Source organism: Trachurus trachurus (assembly GCF_905171665.1).
Source record: "Trachurus trachurus genome assembly, chromosome: 13".
NCBI classification, from domain to species: domain Eukaryota; kingdom Metazoa; phylum Chordata; class Actinopteri; order Carangiformes; family Carangidae; genus Trachurus; species Trachurus trachurus.
The window spans coordinates 13391887-13414345 of NC_139892.1; the positions used below are offsets into that span (position 1 = coordinate 13391887).

The window sequence follows — 22459 nt, forward strand, 5'->3', positions numbered from 1 at the left end:
ACACCAAATCACTGGTTAAAACTGAATACAGACATGTTTATGCCCTCTGAGGTTTGAGGCCATTTTCTCGACTTTTACATATCTTCTTAAATGTATCTTTTTAAGATACTTGCAGATGTAACAATACTCAAGTGTTTTATGTCTAAATATTAGAACCTCCGCTGTAAGCACACTGAGGCCAGTTTGTCCTAGAACACTGTATAAAGAAATAATTTAGGCCAAATGCTGGAAATTTGAGGTCTGCTTTTTGAAAAATGTCAAATCCCTTGTGAAAACACACCTTCAGTCATGAGAATTAACTGTTTTGGTGCTTGAAATAGGATATGAATACAGTAATAGATAAGTGTAGAAAACAAGTCTAAAATGAAATTTTGTAAGATTGCTTTTTGAGCACTAATGTTGTCATTCTGCCATTCTATTTTCACCAAATGTCTCAAATGTGAGATAAAAGAAGCTGAATATTGACTTCACATTACATATACTAAAGCTCATAGCGTGCATGCAGACCTCAGGATGTTTAAATGACTTGATGAACCCCGGTACCTTTCTGATCATGTGGCCCCCCACCTAACGGCTGTGGCCCTAAACAACCGCATAGAGTGTTTATGCCAGCGGCCGGCCCTGACCGCTGACACAAGCAGATGATGACCTGTAAATAAAACCTGACGTGTTGTCGGGTGTTCGGTGTTCACCTGTCCGTCAGGTTGACGAGCTCCTGCTCCGGCTGCTGACGGGCTGTGGTGTCGGGGGTCAAGACGCGTCCGAGGCTTTGACTTAATGAGGCGCTCTGCGAGGCCTCCGGCTACACAGGAGGACAAAGTTGTTCATGTGTATATGGGTGGAATTTAAAAAGAGAGATGAGTGACATAACCAAAGCACTTATTGGGTATTTTTTTTGTCTTTTTCTATGTTCTTTTCATCTGCACTTTTATTCCTCTGTGCACAACAAAGTGGAGCTGCACTGTAAATGTCATTATACAGCTGTTACAGTGACAATAAAGACATTTTGATTCTGATTTAGTTCAACTCTCTGTACCTTAAATTTCCCTCCCTGGTAAACAAACTTGTTCTTCTCATTCAGCTCCTTCAGCATCTGGTCCACCTACAGAAATACACACACGATACGATAAGATACGATACGATACAACACGACATGATGCGATACGACATGATATGATATGTTACAACGAGATATGATATGATATGATGTGATGTAATGTGATATAATGTGATACAATACAATTGCTTTAATCTGCAATACGCAATAATGAAAGTATAAAAATAGAATACGCATTGCACATAATATACAAAACTTCAAGAAATGGGCTTAAATATAAAAGACATTTGTTAATAAGGTTAAGGTTAAAGTGCCTAGATACTTTTTATTTAATTTTTTCAGTTTAAAGCAGAAGTAAGCGATATTTTTGTTTTAATATAAGGGGCTGTGTCCACCAGACGCGCTTTCAGCGCTGACAGCGCTCTCAGCGCTGCTTTCCCAGCGCTTAGCGCTCTCTCTCTCCCTCGTCAGAATGCCGCTGTTGCTAGGTTACAAAACGAGTCCTCTGACACTTCCGTGTTCCTGCCTTGTTTAATGTAAACACTACAACGAGTGTCAGAAATACACAACAGCATTAGCAGCAGCTTTTGACATGGACCCTGAGGTCGGCCTACCTTCAATACAAGTGTGGGTCATGATATGAACCGAGCCACGTCTCCGGTTGTGTTGCTGTCGGTAACGTAAGTCCCGCCCCTTCTTGATTCTGATTGGTCAGTGCGGGGAAAAGTGACATTGACGAGCGGAGCGCTGTTCTAAAAGTTGAACAGATTTCAACTCGAAGCGCTCTGAGCGCCGCGACAAAAAGAAGCAAGCGCCCAGGGCGTTTTACCGCCGAGGGCGCTGAGCGCTGTGAGCGCCCAACTCAATAGGGTTTGAATGGAAAGTAGACGCCCAGAGCGCTGAAAACGCGTCTGGTGGACACGGCCCCTAAGTCTTAAATAGTTATATCTTCCGACAGCAATCACTTACATAGAGTGTTTGGTCTGAAACACGGGTCTGTCAGTCACTCTGCTCTGCTCTGAGCCGAGGAGAAAACTTTTCTCGTATCCTACAACCTTTATCCAATGAGGAGAGAGAACATCATGCAGGGCTGTGTGTGCAGCCAAGGGATGCGCGTGAATGTGGTGACGTAGGGACGAGGACTGTTATGGTGCGTTCAAGGCAGCCCGTAACTCGTGTTTTTCCGACCTATGAAGTGAGTTCACGGGTCGGAAGTTACGAGTGGCCGTTATAGTGACTTTCACAGGTAAAACAGGTCGGAAAAACACGAGTGGGTTGCCTGGAACGCTACAAAGTCGTAAGTTGTGACTTGAAGCTGTATTTTACGATTTCAAAAGCCTGCCTGGAACGCAGCATTACCCAAAACGACCGGATCGCTTACTTCTGCTTTAAGGAAAAGCAGGCTGACAAATTGTTGAGGAAGATAAAAACAAAACAAAATGAAGGGGCTCCTCAGTTGGTAATATTATGATCTGTCATGCCCAGTGTCTTTAATTGTTCTGTTATGTAGCATCCTCTAAAGTTTTGATATAGGCTAAGGTTTATTGTCACTGTAAATGTAAAAGAACACTGCACCAGGTCAAACTAACACTGTATATAGATAATAGTGATAAAAGAGTCTTATACTGAGTCTGATGGACGACAGTAATAAATCCCTCCCTCCCTCTCACCTGTTGGTGCGGTGAAGCTGCCACATTTCCCATGAGCCTCTTGTTCTCTTGCTGCTGACTCTGCAGCGCTGAGCTCAGAGATCCAACCTCCCGCTGTTGGTCACATGTTCACAGTTCACAACAAAAAAAACGGAGACCAGCAGCAGCAGCAGCAGCAGCAGCACTATGACTGGTCATTGTGTGAGTGTGTAAGCAGCTAAAGAGCTACAGAACAACAGGTGTGACAGTTTCTGACCTGAGCGTCGCAGAGTTGCGTCTCCAGACGTTTCTTCTCACCCTCCAACTTCCTGACATCGAGACACAGCTGTGGACGGGAGGAGGTTTAGACTCTAAGGAGGATGTCTTCCCATCCTGCAGCATTTGTTGGACTCAGTGTTTGTGATGTGTGAGAGGGTGTATTATGCACAAGTGTATGGATGTTTAGAACGCTATGTAAATTGATAATTTCTTACCTTTCTATTGTTCTTATTCACCTGCCCAGGGACTACGGATGGAAAGTAGCTAGTAAGCTAAATCCGGTACAAGGCATCTCTTCTCATTTCGAGACTAATGTTATTTTGTACATTGTCCCTGATACAAATAAAATTATTAAACTAAACTAAACATACCTGATGTTTTGAGCCCTGCAGCTCTTTCCTCGTGGCGTCCTGCTCTGTCCGGGCGGCGCTCAGCTCCTCCTGCAGCCTGTCGACGGTTTGCTGTGCGGTGGAGCAGCTGTGCAGGAGACCAGCGTGGTTGACTTTCAGCTTCTCTCTGAAAGAAAGATTATTTCTTTTCTTTTTTTGTCATTTACTTTTTATTAGTTTTGATTTTACATGTAAACAAACAAACAGTCAAACAGTCAACATGAGACCTACAAATCTGTACAAAAGTATCAAGGGGAAAGTAAAAGCGTACATAAGGGGACTGGTAAACACCTCCAGTCGAGAAATCGAGAGAGAGAAAAAAAAAAAAAAGTAAATACATAAAGAATATTCTGATAATCCAGTCTGAATTTACCTGAAGTCCGGTCTTATGGTAGAGACATATGTAATCCAAGTTTGCCAGTTATCAATAAATACCTCTTTTTGTGTTCTTAAATTAAAAGTAATTCTTTCCATTACATAGATGCTGTACACAATATCAATCCATTCATCTACACTAGGTGTCTCCCTCTTCAGCCATTTCTTCGTTATTGATTTCTTACAAGCCACCAGTAATATTCTCAACAAGTATTTATCTTTGTTCCTCCATACCAGTTCCTCTATATCTACCAAATATAACAAATTAAAGCAAAAAGTTATTTTTGTTGAAAACACAGTCTCAAGAATTTGATGTACTTGCAACCAAAATGGGGTCACAACAGGGCAACACCAGAATATATGATAGTGATTCGCCTCTTTGCTTCCGCAACATCTCCAACATTCTGTCTGACTGGAATATGATCTCTTTTGATATGGAGTGCAAAAATAGCGGATGACATTTTTCCATGTATATTCTCTCCAGAGTGGAGAATTTGTTGTTTTCCATTGTTGTTTAAAAATTTCCTTCCAGTTCTCCTGAGAAATTATGATGTTGCCTTCAGTTTCCCATCTTGATTTTACATTAGCTGTATTTTCTTTGTTAGATGATTGAAAACTTGTGTATAATTTTGAAATTATCTTCTTATAAGGTTCGTCTTTATAAGCTTTTACAAATACCTGTAGAGTGTCATTTTCAGGTTCATAATTTTTTATAATTTTTTTCCCAACATAGTCTCTTATTTGTAAATACCTGAAGAGGTCCTGGTTCTGTAGGCCAAATTTGTCCTTGAGATCTTGGAAACTTCTAACCGTACCTTTACTTATTAGTGAATAGTATGTTGTAAGTCCTAAGGAGGTCCAATCCTTGAATCTATGGTCGTGTTGACTAGGTGTAAATTGTGGGTCATAAGCAAACCATTTCAAGATTTCAAATGTCTTTTTAAAATTGGACTGTTTTGATACATCACTCAAAAGCTTTAACGAATTAGTGATCCATGGATTATCTTGATCAGTAAGGTGTTTGTGTAGTGATGGATCCCCAATCAACGCAGTGACTGGAAATCCTTTTCCCATTGTTTGTTCAATATTTTTCCATCTAGCCTTGTAACTAGGAGTACACCAACCTATTAAAGGCCTAAGTTGGGCTGCCTTGTAATAGTCTTTTAGAATAGGAAGAGCTAGTCCTCCTTTTTCTTTTGAGAGCTGGAGTATCTTATATCGTATCCTGGGTTTTTTCCCAGCCCATATGTACCTAGAAATTAATCTGTCCCATTCTTGAAATTGTTTTTCTGGTGCTTCTAAGGGTAATGACTGAAAGAGGTATAAAACCCTTGGCAGGATGTTCATCTTGATGGATTCAATACGTGAGCTGAGGCTTAGGAGGGTCATTCTATGAAAATGGTAGCTTTTTGAACAGCAATTTCATGTTTCATTTGTATTATTTTTTTAACAACTTAAACATGGTCACATAACAGTTAACCACTTGCCATTATAAATCAACATAAATTACAGCTTAATGTATTTTAATATTTCTATTATATTATATTAAAAAAAATGCTAATGGTGGTTGGTGTTAATGATCATCACTGGTGTTACCCACTGGTCACTGGTGTTACTAACGAAAACTGGTGTTACTAACTAGAACAGTAACACCAGTGACAGTAACACCAGTGACAAATGGACAGAAAAGATGGCCTATTCAAGATGGTGGACATTGCAGGCAAAACCACACTTCTTAACTTGTAAATATATCAGCTTATCATACAATTTTATCAATTATTTTAATAAAATTTCCTTTCCCCTTACTATAAACTCTATAACACCAGTGACGCATCTTAAGTCCTCACATGAAATTACTCGTTAAATCTTAACATTGTCAACATATGAAGAGAAGGTGCTGACTAACCATGTGCTCTTCAAAATGGACACGCCTCCAATTAACTCTTGACCCCAGAATATGTTTGCAGAGATGAAGTAGTTTTTCAAAATAAAGGGTTTTACAAATAGTAACACCAGTGACATGAAATCAAGGGACAGCTATTTTTTGTAAATTATTTAAATTATTTATTGATATTTTCATTATTTTAAGTATTATACTAAATAGCTATAACACTTTCCTTTGTATTATAATCTTTAAAACAGGAGAAAAACATTTATTTAAATTCAAAATATGTCACTGAACCATGACTCCTTACCCGAGGGACAAGCCAAATTCATGTCACTAACAAGATTTTCAAGATATATTTTAAAATAAATGTGCATTATAACTGTCTTATGCTTGGTTTAATAACAAGAAAACACTTTAATTACAAAAAAACATGTATATTTTGTGTCATTGTTGAACACTTTTGAGCGCTTTTCCTGGTGAATAATGTAGGGACAGGAAAGTGACCATTTCTATAGAATGACCCAGGTATGGTATCAGACTCCATCTATGAATATCTTCCTTGATTTCCTTAATAAGAGGTTTATAATTGATTTCTGCTATTCTTGACAGGTCTTTAGGAATATGAATTCCTAAATATTTTATCGATTTTTCATCCCAGTTTAACTGAAATTTCTGACGGAGATCAGTAGGGGGATTGTAACCAAAACTAAGGATCTGTGTTTTTTGAACATTTAATTTATAACCTGAGAAAGAGCCATATTCATTTAAACATGTCATTAATGCTGGCAAGGATCCTGTTGGATTACTTAGATATATTAATACATCGTCAGCAAATAATGCCAGTTTCTGATCATCTACCATTTTTATCCCCTCAATTGCTTCATTTTGTCTTATTCCTTGAGCTAAAGGCTCGATAAAAATAGCAAAGAGAAGAGGGCTCAATGGGCATCCTTGTCTCGTTGATCGTTCAAGTATAAATGATTCTGAGAGTTCTCCATTAATCTTCAGCCGAGCTGATGGGTTTTTGTATAATGTTTCTATTGTTTGTATTATTGTCTCATTAAAGCCAAATTTTTCCATTACTTTGAATAGAAAGGTCCATCTTACAGAATCGAAGGCTTTTTCTGCGTCCAAGCTTACTATCATTGCCTGGAGATTGTTTTGGGTGATATGTCTAATAATTTGTAGTGTACGTCTTATATTGTCTTGGGTTTGTCGACTTTGAATAAACCCTGTTTGATCCAAATTTATGATCTGTGGCAGAATCTTGTCAAATCTTTTAGCAAGGATAGAAGTGAACAACTTGTAGTCTAGGTTTAGTACACTGATTGGCCTGTAATTAGTGCATTCTGATTTATCCTTTCCTGGTTTTGGAATAACCGATATTGTTGCTTCCTTCCAGGAAATTGGAGTCTCTTTTGTCTGCAACACCCAATTAAATGTTTTCACTAAAATAGGTGTCAATACCTCTCTTAGAGTTTTGTACCATTGTGCTGTGTATCCATCAGGACCTGGGGATTTATTTGTTTTCAGTCTTGTTATGGCGTTTTTGACTTCTTCTGTTGTTATCGCTGACTTTAATGTATTATTTTGAGTTTCAGAAAGGACTGGCAAATTCACTGATTTCAAAAAATCATCCATTTTGCCGTCATTATCTACCTGTGGTTGGGTGTATAGTTTTTCATAAAAAGTTTTAAAACAACTTTTAATATTATCGATGTCATGGTATATTTGTTTAGTCACTGGGTCCTTTATGGAATACACTGTATTATCTGCTTGTTGTTTTCGCAGTTTAAAGGCAAGGAGTCGAGCATGCTTACTGCCTCCTTCATAGTATTTTTGTTTGGTGTACATTAATTTTTTTTGAATTTCCTGTGCATATATTTCTTCGATTTCATTTTTTTTTATTTTCATCTCTATTTTTATATTTGAGCTTAATGAATTTTTATGCCGTTGTTCTAATATTTCTAATTCATTATAGAGTTTATCCAGTTTTTCCTTCCTGCGTTTCTTAAGCAAGGATGTCATAGCGATTAATTTGCCTCTCATTACTACCTTGCATGCGTCCCAAAGCACCGTCGGCGACACCTCTCCGTTATCATTAAATTTTAAATATTCCTCTATTTCGTTTGTTAAATGTTCTGCCGTGTCTTTATTTAAGATACTGGAGTTCAGTTTCCAGAGTGTTTCTTTACGTCTAGTTCCTATGTTCACTGACATATAAACTGGGCAGTGGTCTGATATATCCATGCATCCTATGTGACATTTTTCGACCCCCTGTTTGTCCTTCTTAAACATCAAGAAATAGTCGATTCTTGAATATACCGAATGTGGGGAGGAGAAATAAGTGTAATCCTTAGTTGTCAAGTTATTTTCTCTCCATACATCAACTATATCTAATTCTGCCATTAAAGTGCGTGTTTTTTTAGCAGTGTTATTGGGTTTGCGCATTCTCGTACCAGAGGAGTCCATGTTTGGGTTTAAAGTTAAATTGAAGTCTCCTCCACAAATTGTTATTCCCTCTGATTCCATTATTATTTTGTCAAATATTTGTTGATAGAATTCCCACCCTGACCCTGGTGGTACATATACATTATACAGAGTTATTAAAACACCGTCAATCTTGCCCTTAATCAAAATAAATGTACCCTCCTTGTTTGTTATTTGTGTTAGATGTTCATAAACAATATTCCCTGAAATCAAAATGGCCACACCTCTGTTGTGTTTTGATCTATTCGAGGATGAAAACACATGCTTAAAACCTTTCCTTTTGAGTTTCTTGTGTTCTATTTCTGTGAGATGCGTCTCCTGCAGGAAAGCTATATCTATTTTTTCTCTCTGTAATTTAGTTAAAATTTTGGTCCTCTTAGCCGGTTTAAGAATCCCGTTAACATTCAGAGTAATTATTTTCACCATTTGTCTGATGGAGTAAAGTAACTTAAAACCTCCCTATGTACTGTATTACCTTCGATTGTCATTGCAGATGTTTGTAGGTCTTCAGAACTGAAACAAAAGGGACAGAACAATGTCCCAACAGAAATACGAACAAGAACAGTCTCTTCCGTGAGTAGGGAAAACATTATTCCCTTTGAGTCCCTGTTGGTGGGTAGGGGGATATTCCTTTCCCAACGGACGGGGCCCCCCCTAGGGGTGGAGTGATCTCTTCCATTCCTCCTAGACATGTCCAACATTAGTCTTAATGTAATCCAGCCAGTCGGATGCATTTTCCTGTGCATTTAGTAGTGACCAAGCAGTTTTGTAAGGTTAGAGAGGGCTATATTTTAGAGGGGTTTGTATGAAGAGGGCAGAAGATAAACAAGGAAAAAATGCAAACCTTGCATCTTAAAACTATACATTATGGATTTTAAAAATAAATAAAAAATACAAAAAAATATAATATTTATTTGCCCTTATGTTAATCAAAACTGAAAATGTCTCTTTCCTGAGTGATGTCCTTGTGTGTCTTTCACCCCATAGCTTCCTTCACCTCAACCTCTAGCTCTTTTAGATTCAGTCCTGCATGGTCACTTATCTGTCTCATCAGCGCTGTGTTTCTCTCCTGAACTCCTGCAGCCTCTCCCTCGCGCGTGTTGCCGTCTGGTTTCCGTCATCTCTGGAAGCTACGCGTTGCCATGGAAACGCTTTTCGGATACTTTCCTCCATGTTCATGTCCGATGTGATTTTCGGGGTCTCCACGTCTATTCCTTGTGCCCTCAGGGCGAGTGCCGCCTCCCGGGCACTCTCGTAGGTCCGGGTCCCACTGCTCCAGTGGATGCGGATTCTTGCGAGAGGGGTCTGGAAACGTACTCCTTTTTCTTTTAAAGCCTTCTTAATTTCTTTATAGGCTCGGCGCTTAATCATTACTTCGTTTGAGTAGTCGTGGTCAAAGAAAATCTGTTTTTCACCCACACACACTTTCTTTTTCCATGCTGATTTTAGCACCATCTCTTTGATTTCGAATCGTAAAAAGTTCACAATAACAGACCTGGGTGGTGAGTTTGAGTCGGGTTTAGCGACTAGTGCTCTGTGTGCTCTCTGGATCTCTAACTTGACTCCATCAGGCAGGGCGAGTTCGGTGGTGAGCAGATTGTTGACAAAATCCACCATTGAAGTGCCTTCTGTATTTTCTGGTAACCCGTAGAGCCGTATGTTATTTCTTCTGGATCTATTCTCTAAGTCGGTCAGTTTTTCTTGCATCTTACTGTGTTGATTAAGAAGCAACAGGAGCGCGTCTTTAGCCACCGGGCCGCTTTCTTCCAGATCTGATATGCGTGTTTCAGCTGCGCTGATAGCCTCACCTTGGGCCTGTAGAGTAGTGGCAGTTTCGGTTAGCTTCTGGCTAATATCCTGTTTGAATGTAGTTAGCTCTTCTCTTACGTCTCTTCTGAGGTCAGCCTGGAAATCTTTAAGAGTATTTTGCATCTCGCGTTTGAATTCCCTCAGGTTTTTGGTAACAGACGTTAATTCTTGCAGTATGTCACCAGCTTGAGTTTTCTCAATTAGCTTCGTCCTGTCGCCATTTTCTTCCTCCTCGGAGTCCTCCGAGTCAGGTAGGGGTTGTAACGACGGTTGCGTTATATTCCCTGTTTTCTGTGCACTTTTTTGTCCTCTGTTTGTCTTCGCTCCTTTCATGGTGACGAAACACAGCCTCTGAAGTGTTAATATCTCGAGTATTATTTAGTTTTGCAACCGACTGGTATGGAGCTACTGTCTACTGCTGCATTCCGCTTTGCCGCCTTAACCGGAAGTCAGAAAGATTATTTCTGTAGATAAAAAATTCGCACATCTTTTCTTTTTTTCTTGATTGTTTCCTGCAGCTTCCTGTGAATCCCAGACTCAAGGCCGAAGCCGTTATTGTTCGGCGACCAGGTGAGACAGATTTCATCAACGAAAAACCTGAAGATCCTCCATCATATCAGAGGGTGGATGAGACTGAATCTGATCTTTTTTTAATAAAGGACAACGATCAAATATCAGTCTGTGTGCGGCATTAGAAACCAATATATCTGTCTAACCCCACTGCTCTCAGATGTTAATATTTCCTCCTCCTCCTCCTCCTCCTCTTCTGTTATGAGACTGTGAACTCTGGGAGGGAAACAGGTGCAGCTGATGATGATGATGATGATCCGTCTGCGAGCTTCGTCTAAAAACCAAATGTCTGAGGATCTTTGATATTCATGTGAAGAGTCTGTTCTGCAGCGGGAAATGATCTGGTGTGTGTCACAGTAAGGGACAGTTAAAGTCTGGTAGTGTTACTGTGAGTTAAGAGAAAAAGGAGTGTACAGTATAGGATATAGGCAAGTATAAACATTGGGCTTCAACCTTTTCCCTTTCTGGCCACTGTATGACGTTTTTTTTGTGTAAGATTTTTGAAATGTAATTATGTATGATAATATGTGCTGGCTAAACTGTCCACGCAAAATGGTTGACTTTGATGTTTGTGTTGTGTGACCGAAATAAACAATTTCATTCATTGATTCAAAAAACTTAGCTGGTATCAGGGACCTACAGTCGGACTCTAGTGACGCCACGAAGCTACAATCAAACATCAACATCTCAGACCTCAGTGTTACTGAGTGATGTCGCTGCTGTCCACAGGTGGCGTCAGACTCACAGCTCCTCCTGCAGGTGAACGTTGTGCGTCAGCGCCGCCTGCAGCTCAGTGTGAGCGCTACGTGCCGTCGCCTTCAGCAGCTGCTCCACCACTCGACTCCTCTCAGCCTGGACGACATCACATCACATGTATTCACACATCAGACATGTATTTACAAATTGTTCTTCAGACACTGATCTTTTCTTCTCTTACCTCCAGCTCCGTCTTCAGCTCAAACACGTGGGAATCCTTTATCGCTGAAAACCAAACAAACACATGCAGCTCAACATCTAAGCATGGGCATGTGTGAATCTTACTCCTCTACCTACAACAGTGTTTACTCTGGAGCTAGAAAAAAAAAAACTATCACACAAACAGATAAATAAGTGACAGTGACTTCCAGGGAACAGTCCCACCTCCTGGGAAATACAATCCTAATGGTCTGTTGAATATAAACACTGCAGCGCCGTCCAAATGCAATAAGAACCTCTAATTGCACTAATTAACAAGTTGAATATATTTATTTTTGTAATGCATTGTGGTGGCTCTGTGCAAGGCTGTTTCCAGTCTGTGTGCTGTGCTAAGCTAACCTGATGCTAACTGTAGCTTTGATTTAAAGGTAAACAAACAGTTGATTCCCCAATATGTAAAACTTTGCAGTCGCGAAATGTTCCTAAGCTCAAAGATAGATGATACAAACCTGTGTACTCAGATCATAGGCAGTCCTCCTAACTATTGACGTAATGGTTTTATAACTTCTAAAAATACCAGGTCGTTACCCAACATCTGCTCTGAGAGCTCTCTAATGGACGTAACAGACGACATGTACTGTAAAACCTCACAGTGGCTGAAGAGAACGACCTTTTACTTTGTCGTAGAAAAGAAAAGTTACATCACTGTGAACAAAGTCGACAGGTTCTGTGACATCTGGAACATCTTTTGTAACTTCCTGAAACCTATTAAACCTGTAGCTGAAGGATGTTATAATGATGAACTGAACTGTCTTTTTCCTTATCTTATTATTCTTATATTATCTATTTTATATTATTGTCATATTTGATACTTTTTGACACCTCTATACAGTATCAACAGTGTCATACTTTTTCTCTAATGTATAAAACATAAAATTTTAACATAAAAAGACAGACATGTTTTATTTTTATATTCAGTTTTAACTGAGTGTTTTTTTATTGAATGAGCTGCTGCTTCAGGTCCATTTTGTTAATAAATGTTTGAAGTAAGATGAATAGACTGAAAACTTTTTTGAAAACTTTGTTTTTAACAGATGACACATGTTGATCAAGATTAAGTATGTTGGCATCTTTTGCATCTGAAAATGTTACTATATATCGTGATATTTGGTATAGCAGTCGCAATATCGCAATATTGTGATAATATCGTATCATGACTTAAATATCATGATAATATCGTATCGTGGTGTCTCTGGTGATTCCCACCCCTAATAAATTGTGAGCAATCCACCTTTTTCTGAACGTCAAAAACGTAAGACGGTTTTGCTCTTCCGGTGGAATTTTATGTTTACGTTTCCATGGTTTCGGTAGTCGTGGTAAATAGATGGATTTTTATTTTTTTCCAATGAAAATCTGTAAAACGCATGGATCATCACACCAGCTTTTAACAATGGATATCACACAAATTGACATCCGTGTTAAAAGCCAGCGTTGATAGATCCATGTGTTTACCGCAACTATGGCAACGACTGAAAACCATGGAAACGTACAATTCCACTGGAAATGCAAAACCGGATTCTGATTTTGACCATAGATGACGTTCGGAAACTTGTGGATATATTCAATTCAATTCAAAAAGCTTTATTGTCTATCACAAGGACAGAAAATTGTCATCAGTTTGGGCTCCGAACAGTTAGACATACAAACACCAACTTAAACCCACATTAGAAAATCTCACATAAAAGCTATAAAATCCACATTGACACTCACATAAAAACTGCAACGGCAGGTAAATCTTGCCCTAAAAACAGGTACCTATTTCTTTTCGTTTAAAATGCATTATTGTGCTATTTGGTATAGCAATCACAATATCGCAATATTGTGATAACATCGTATCGTGGTGTCTGTTGCGATTCCCACCCCTAATAAATTGTGAGCAATACATAAAAAAAAACTGCTGGATATATCAAGTATGATATGAATGAAAATAAAAATATGCAAATTGTTATTTTCTCTTTTTTCACATTGGTGGTCAGAAGGTCCTATGAAGACTCCAGTTTCAAAGAATTAGACTTTTCTGACACTGAAAGATAATTCATGCTTCAAGGGGTTATTTTAGTGTAGTGTAGTGTTTTTTTTTTTTTTAAAAGAAAGAGGTGAATCAGTGTGAGACTTGACAGACAGCAGGTGAGATGTTCTGTAATTTGATGTGTGATGGTGTCGGCGCGGCCACACTCACCTGTCTTGTCTCTGAGGCGCTGACAGAGCTCCTCCAGCCGTCGGCCTCTGTCTCTCTCCTCCTCCAGCTGCTGCCGGCCGGTCTTCACCTCCGCACACAGGAGCCGGCACCGGGACCGCAGCAGCAGAGTCTGGGAGGTCGGAGAAGAACAGACAGCGACGTTGGCTGCTGTCAATCATCGCTGTGCGTATGGGAGTGTGTGTGTGTGTGTGTGTGTGTGGACCGTCTTCATATGATCCTACCTGTCTCCTCTTCACCTGCAGCGCTGCGTCCGTCTCCTCCAGCCGCTGCAGCAGCTTCCTGCGGGAGTTCAGGGCTTCGGCCGAGCGAGCGGCTTCCTGCCTCATCTCCTCTTTCATCTGAGGGTTGGAGCATGTTCGGTGGGTCAGTGCTCACATGATACAAGTTTGACAAAAGACAAAAAGGGTTTAAATTAAAAAAATGAAAGGACACAAACCTCCCTGATTTTCTGACTCATCTCTACTTTGAACGACTTCAGCTCCTGAGCAGCTGCAGTCACGTCCGTCTGGAGGTGGAAACAAGGTGGAAAGTGTAATATTTAACAGCTTGTGTTCAACCGCCACCTCTGAGCTCAGTTTTTATTTTAAAACTCAAAACCAGTTCATAAACTCATCTGCTAAAGAGAAAATGGCAAGAAAACAGAAATAATCTAATGATATTTAAATTCAAAATATGAAAATGTCAAACCAACACATGACTGGAATCGAAATATGTTTCTTTTCTTTTTATAGTGTTTATTCTTGGATTTCCTGCCTCAACAGTGCTGAATCCATAAATGTTAACTGCAGTATTTTGTTTTGTTTATATACGCTGTTGCCCATAAAGTTAGAATAATTATTTTTTTTACCTCTTCTCAAGAAGTGATTGTGACAATGTGATTTATTTTTAAATAGATAAAGTGTATTATCTTCTCAAAACTGGTAACTTAGACTTAGTATGCACCTGGTCAGAGGTGATTACTGATTTGTATAAATAGGAATAAAAAGAAGAATTTGTCTGAAAACAAGATTATTCCAACTTTAACGGGCGACAGCATATAAAGCATAAAACTATGGAATTTGCACATTTGTTTTATGACTTGTTGAAACATGGTCCAGTTTAGCAAATTTTGGCCCATTGCCATAATCCCTATAGTCCTAGCAGTAGGTTCGTTATCTTTAATTGTCGGTGCAAGCTATTTTTAGAACGGCGGAGCAGAGCCGTAAGCTGCTCACGGCTGCTCATCAAAGACACATTCCAACAACTCCAAAACGCTATGGTGGACAAGTTGTGACCTGCACATTCACCACGCTATGAGATAATAACAGAACGTTACGAGTCTGGGGCAGTTTTTCAGCAAGCAGTCTCTGCATTTGCCTCAAAAATGACTTTGTCCACCAGAGCATTTTGGAGTTGTTGGATTGTGTATTTGATGAGTTTGATGGGGGAAACCAAGAAATCCCATTAGCCTCCGTAGCGTAGCTCTGAGCAGCTCACGGCTCTGCTCCGCCGTTCTAAAAACAGCTTGCACCGACAATTAAAGGTAATGAACCTACTGCTATAGGGATTATGGCACTGGGCCAATTTGCCACAATGTTGAACTATCCCTTTAAAGGACAATGGAGAGGTGTTCAAGAACATATAGTGAACATCATTAAACAGAATCTGGATCATTATAAAGTCACAGACAGAGAGAGAGAGACGACTTTACATAAGTTATCTGGCTCATTTATATAATGACGACTGTCAGAAACATCATCATCCCATCCAGCAGTGATGATGCTTCTATAATAATAATACAATTTAAAAAACGGTGAATAAAATGTCACACTATACCAAATATAGTGTTACCTTGGCAACAGCGGCCGCCTCCACCGTCTCCTGCAACCTCTGCACCTCAGTGTGAGCCTCATCTCTCTCCCGGTGGGCCTGCTGCAGCCGCTGCATGAGCCTCATCACCTCCCTCCTGCAGGCCTGCCGCTGCTCCTCGGCCTCCTGCTGCAGCGCCGCCAGCTCCCGCTTCACGTGAGCTGCAGCAGGAAAAAAGACTCACTTTTTTTATTTTATACATTTAAGTTTGTGGTTGTAGCGTGACAAAATGTTGAAGTTAAGGGGTGTCTATGGATATTTTGATTCATGCAGGTCATCGTTATCTCTGGGCAACAAACTGAAGTCCAATTGCCTTCAATTCAATTTGTTGCCCAGAGAAAAGTTAAGGGGTTATTGTTCAAGTTTTTGCAAAAAAAAAAAGAGTATATTTCCATATTTTTTAGGTTTTACCACAGTAGAAGATATTAAAGATATGAAATAAGATTAAAAAAAAAAAAAAAAAAGTGTCTTTTTTCCTGCTCTCGCTTCACATGAGCTACAGCAGGAAAAGACACATTTTTATCTTATTTCATATCTTCTACTGTGGCAAAACCTAAAAAATATGGAAATATACTCTCTTTTTTTTTTGCATTTTTTTTTATATGACATGTTCAAATGCTGTGACCACAGCATGTTTGAGTCCAGATTTCATTGCACTCCCCTTAACTTTTCTCTGGGCAACTAATTGAATCGAAGGCAACTTGTATGTGTCAGACAAATACAAATACAAGTCCAGTTGCCTTCCATTCAATTTGTGGCCCAAAGATAACGATGACCTGGATGAATGAGAATATCCATAGACAGACCTTTCCACATTTTGTCACTGTATATTTTCCTGTCTAGTTTTGCAGAAGAAACGGGGTATGGCCAAACTTGTGAGTGTGTGTGAGTGTGTGTGTTTGCGTGTGCTCGTGGCGTGCCCACACTTGGGCCACCACTTATCAAAAATGTCTGGTCAGGCCCCTGCATGTGACATTTGCCTGATTAATCCAGGTGTGTCTGACCATTGTGACTACTCAGACACACCTGGATTAATCAGTTTGTCCAATAATGTAAGACAGGAAACAAAGGAGCAGCATTAAGTTCAGGAAGTAGTGGAGCTGTGCAAAGAGCCCAATTGGTCTATCACATAAAATCCCAATAAAATACACTAAAGTTTGTGGTTGTAACGTGACAAAATGTGGAAAAGTTCAAGGGGTATTAAGACTTTTCCAAGGCACTTATATATGAGATCACATTTTGAAATATCTGGGTAACTACATCACCACATTTTGTAGTACACTTACTGGGATCACTAATACTTCAGTTATTGATATAAAAGCCACTACCTGAGTGGGAGGGCTCCAGCTCTCTCTCAGTCTCCAGGCGGAACAAGGTGAGTTTGAGGGTCTCTAGCAGACTCTCCATGCGGCTCACACGGCTCAGCAGGGAGTCACGCTGCACTGTGTCCTCCCGCAGTGCACCCATGTCTCTGATAATCCCCTGGGCCTCCTCCTCGGCCAGCAGCAGGCGGCGGTGCAGGAGATCCAGCGGCTCCAGCGGCTCCGGGTCACCGCGGGACATCATCCCCCAGACAAGGTGACCGCGTTCAGGCAACTTTTCCAGCCACTGTCGCTTCACTTCAAACACATTTTATGAAATTTCCAAAGCTGGACGTTCATTTTAACAAACATTACGCGCTATTAGTTTTCAGCACCCATATATATATTTTTTTTACGATTAAAAGTAAACAAATCACAACGACGGCGTAGTTCAAGTTGTTAAAACGAATACTAAAGTACAAGAGCAAAGTAAAACGTAAATATTTGTGGCGTTAGATGAAATAATCCCATGAACTGTCGCTTTTTATTCTGTTTTAAAGTTTTAAAAACATGTGGTGGTTCCGTTTTTCACCGTAACCACCGCTACTTCCGGGGTCCGTCTCCATAGCGACGTGTCAAACTGTTTTTCTGCTGCATTCAATGAACTGTCGGAAACATCACAACCGGCTGAGATTGGCGATAAAACTCGGCAAAAAAAAGTTGTTGTCAATTAATTCTACAATTTCTGACAATCATATAATTTGATATTATGATAAATATATATCTTATCATTTGTTATTTTTACTGCATTGGGTCGAAATATTTTAGAGTCGGAATGCAGTGGCTTTGTTTCAAAAATATAACGAAGGAAGTGTTTTTTTCGTTCTTCAGAAACGCAACAGTCAAAATAGTAGAAACATCCATCAGTAAAACTTAATACAGTTCAACAGTATTGACTACAGATCTCTGTAGAGAACATACAACTAATTGTATTATCAAAACTGTTTGCAGTTCATATGAACGGATCTCCGTGAACTACCATAGAAATCATTGTTTACATATCTTTAGCGACGCCATGTGGCGGATACGGACAATAACAGGAGGATAAAAACAGATGATTTCACTTTCTGTTTTGGTGAAGTGAGACGTAAAGTTTCAAAGAGAAGATCCCAACTTTCCGGATTAATCTTCAACTGCCATCGTATCTGTACTTAAAGATTTACTGTCGATGGAAAACATGGAGGCAACACGCACCTGCCGTCAATGGTGAGAGTTCACTCATACGCAACAAGTTTAAATGTCTAGTTTGTGTAAAATAAATGCTAGTTTATTGTTGTTCTGGGCTTTAAAGGGCGTAAAACAACATGGACACGTTACAGTAAGACTGTGGTACAGTTAATAAACAGCCACACATTTAAAACAGCACTTCTCAGTGTAAGTTTATCAACTATTAGGTACACCTGCTCACTGGGCAGTAAACACGGGGACAAAGTCCTGCCAGGTGATTTATGTAAGGTGCATTTGTAGGCAGTAAGAAAATATTGGAAACTCTTCTATTGTTGACAGGATAATATGAAGAGATAAAGTGTTTTAATTGTATTTCCCGTAAGTGTACATGGGAATCAGAAGCACTCAGCCTCAGTTGGTTTCACTTTGAGATCATGCCCCTTATCTTGACCTGAGTGAAACTAAGAAACACATTAGGCTAATGTGCAAAGTGCAAAGTACGCATGGAAATAATTATATTTAAATGTATTTGTATTGATAAATGTATATTAAAAGCACAATACTGCATTTAATTATAGATAAAATGATCATAAAGACACACAAAACTTTCTGTCAAGTTCAGGAAAGAAAACACAATGTTTTAGTGAAGGCGTCAACACCTGAATTATGTGTTTTTCAGATTTGATCATACTTGTTTAATAGATTATAATGAAGCTGTTAAAAATACACACAGGATTACTTCCCTCTGCATTAGTCAAAGTGCTCCATTATATTTTCACTTTCACTTTTCTATTTTAAAAATAAATCCTACAAGAGCAGACTGAAGTGTAAATGTAGCATCATTTATTTTCCATTAATGCACAATAAGTTTCAATAAGTTTAATCCAAATAAAACAGATATAAAATAATGGCAGAAACTCTGATTCAGCCACAGAGAGGTCGCTGAGGCCAACTTCGCTCTGCATGAGACGCACTGCAGCCGCTTCCTGTGTGTCTGTCCCGACTGTGACGAGTCGGTTCCCAAGGAGCAAATGGACCAACACAGGGAGGAACAACACACTGAGGTACAGACACACACACACACACACACACACACACACACACACACACACAAACACACATACACTCATGATGGTATATTCTCGATTATTCTAGGTTTTACAGTTCTGTTTGTTTTTCAGGTGAGATGCTCCAAGTGCCACCAGAAGATGGAGCGTCGACACCTGATGGATCACGAGGTGAGGTCATCAATTATTGTACAGTAAAGGAAATGTGTTTTTAATATTATTTAGTCATATTGCAATGAATTAATATTGTTTGTTTAGAAATACTACATATTTTTATTGTATATTATTGCCCCCTGTACATTGCAAAATCAATGTCACTGGCAGAAAATTACAATCAAATGAAAATACAAGTAAAAACATTGGATGCTATTTGAATTTATATGCTTAATACAAATTTATATCTATACATTTTTAAATGGAAAATCAGTCTTAGGCATAGGGAACAGGAGTGTGAAAGTTGTTAGGTGTCTGCAGAGAGAGAAAGATTGCATCATGGGAAATGTAGGACATGTTTGTAGAGTTTAGGATACACTAAGAAATAAAAGTGACATGTCTTTCATAAAAACAACTCCTAGAATAAACAAATAATCAATTTCAGTTCATATTTTTTTAGTTTTTTCTGCTTATGTGTTTTATTTTCCTCTACCTCCCCCTCGCAGGCTGAGGAGTGTGAGCAGCGCCTACAGACCTGTGAGTTCTGCGAGCTGCAGCTGCCGGCGAAGGAGCTGGAGCAGCACCGTGTGGCCTGCGGGAGTCGCACCGAGCTCTGCAGGGAGTGTAACCGCTACGTCAGACTGAGGGACCTGCCCGACCACGGCCCCGTCTGCTCGGCCGCCGACGCCGGCTCAGGTCCTCCTCACACCAACAACACCTCGCCACATACAGGTAAGGAGGAGCAGGACCCAACACAGAAACCTTCATCTCACCTTTATCAAGTGTTTTAACTCTTGTCTTGTTTATTCTCTTTCCTCCGCAGCACAAAGTAACGTCAGCAGCAGCAGCAGCGGTGATGGTGGACACAACACGTCATTTCTAGATCAAGATGTAACCAACCATATGGTATATGATGTTTTTTTTCTTATTTATGGATAGATAAGGGTCAGAGACAAATAAATTTTGCTATATTTCTATATTTGAATTTTAATGCATTTTAGCAACACTGGGCAGGACATATCCTACAGTAAAAACCCAGCTTTTCTTCTAAATAATGTGACAAATTATGTAAAATTTGTCAAGAACCATAGACTTGCATTGCAAAAATAATTTACATTTATTCCACATTTGAGTCTAGATTTATTTTCCTATAAATCAGAATTTTATGAAAAAATACCAGTTACACCCCTTGACATTGGGTTGCATCACGTCATTGATCATATACTGTATGTGAACCATGAAAAAAAAACACATTTTCAGTTGTTAAATCTCATAAGAATCAATGACTAAAGTAAATAGGAATAAAATAAAGATAAATAATTGCACATCAACTGCATATAAATAATTTCTTATAACTTTTAAAAATGTATTTAACAAAAGTTATTATAAACCTTACTTGAAGCACAAGTTCATTGTTTATAAGTCATTCTTCCTACATTGATACTAATAAGTATGCAGTTTATAATAATCCAAAGTTAGACTAATTATAATCAATTTGAGGTGCTGCATAAACGAATGAATGAAATGAATTACGTATTTGATGATGCTTAACTTATACTTAATGTTGTGCAGTTATTATTACGTGTTACTCAAATTTTCCACATGTATTAGTTGTTGTCACTTTACCTAAAGCAGGAGTCTGCAGCAGCCATTGAGGCGTTACATGACAGTGATGAGATAATGTAGCATTCATCTAAAATGTTAAGATATTATAATAGCAGCATAAGTGGATAAGAGTCATACATGAAGAAAGAACTTACTAATGTGTGTTATAAAGTAATATTTTGTTAAACAGTGAGGCAGTGGTAGTAAAATCTGAGAAAGAATTATGAATAAAGAAAGAGTGTGTTTTATCTTCTTCAACGCCTCTGCTCTGTGTCTCTAAACTCAGCCAATCCCGGAGCCCAGGTGGGATTACTACGACATCGAGGACGAGGACGAGGACGAGGACGAGGATGAGGACGGTTCCTCCAGGCCAGTTGAGTTTTCTCAGCTGAGCAGCGCCTACAAGTCGTCTGGACCCTCCAACGGCCCCGCGGGTCACGCAGGAGATCCGGACCAGATCGGCACCTGCCCCCACTGTCACCTGGCCCTGCCCGCCCGCACACTACACTGGCATCAGGTAACTCCACTGCTTTAGTCCTCCACTACTCCACATTTGTTTTAAAGGGATAGTTCACCCAAAATTGAAATTTCACTCATTATCTACTCACCCTCATGTCGACTAAGGGCTGGGAGAAGTTTCAGAGTCCTCCGTGGCTTCTCTGAGTTACAGGGGGTCTCGGCGTAGCAGTGCATGTCCATATAACGGTTGCAAATGTATACCAACTGTCTTCGTAACAAAAAGACACACCAAAAAACATCCAAATACCTCCATGCTGCTCGTATGTAATGTCCGTCTTGTATTGAAGCCCCGAAATGCGAAATTGTCCCGAAAAAATTAAATAAGTCTATATTTCAATCTTGGGTGAACTATCACTTTAACGTTACTGAAAAGTTTTAAAATAATAAAATCTTTTTCTGTTTCTTTCTTCCTCTGCGTGTTTTCAGACCAAATGTCGAATCTACACTCTGATGAAGTAAGGAGAGAAACCTCCTCAGGGCAGACGGGTGTGTGCGGTGCTGGGATGTGGAGTTGTTTTTCCACCTTCATTAGATCTTTTTATGTTGAAGTGTTAGCTGAAGGATCACATTTTGTTTTTTACTTTAAGTGACCTTCAGTTTGAATTTGTGTTGTATAGTGTAAAAATACGCTGCATCCAGGCAAACTTAACACAGCTGATAACTTTGTTCTGTTGTTCAGCAAAGTCAGAAACATCTCCATAACAACTATTTAAAAGGTTTACATGTCTGAATCTGCACATATTTTCTGTTCAAATACAAGGTGTTTCACTCTTTGTCTGTTTTAATCATGTCACTGAGAACAAGAGTAAACGATCAAGTTTAGGTAACAGATGTAAATTACACTGACGTTGTTGACATAATGTTTGGTTGTTTGAGGTCTGTTTGAAATGTAATTAATGTAAGTAAGTAAACACTGTTTTTGATTTAGCATCAGATCGGGTACATGTATCTTGTGGCCATATTGTTATGTCACTGTTTCCTTAAAAAGTCATGACAGTTTCACCTGAGCGTTTGTGTTTGTGTGATAACTGATGTGCTCAGTAAACACTCCTGGAACAACGAGGATACGTCTGGTCTTC

At 39.4% G+C, this 22459-nt stretch overlaps 1 protein-coding gene across 1 annotated transcript; it reads left to right on the forward strand.

Annotated features, from left to right (window-relative positions):
* The first annotated feature begins 17934 nt into the window (after window positions 1–17934).
* On the forward strand, window positions 17935–22379 carry xaf1 (XIAP associated factor 1). Its single transcript, XM_083984473.1, has 7 exons — window positions 17935–18075; window positions 18965–19100; window positions 19218–19274; window positions 19763–19988; window positions 20080–20162; window positions 21148–21378; window positions 21807–22379. Exons 1-7 carry the CDS (start codon window positions 18038–18040, stop codon window positions 21837–21839), a joined length of 804 nt encoding a protein of 267 aa, XP_083840599.1. The 5' UTR covers window positions 17935–18037; the 3' UTR covers window positions 21840–22379.
* Window positions 22380–22459: the final 80 nt, after the last annotated feature.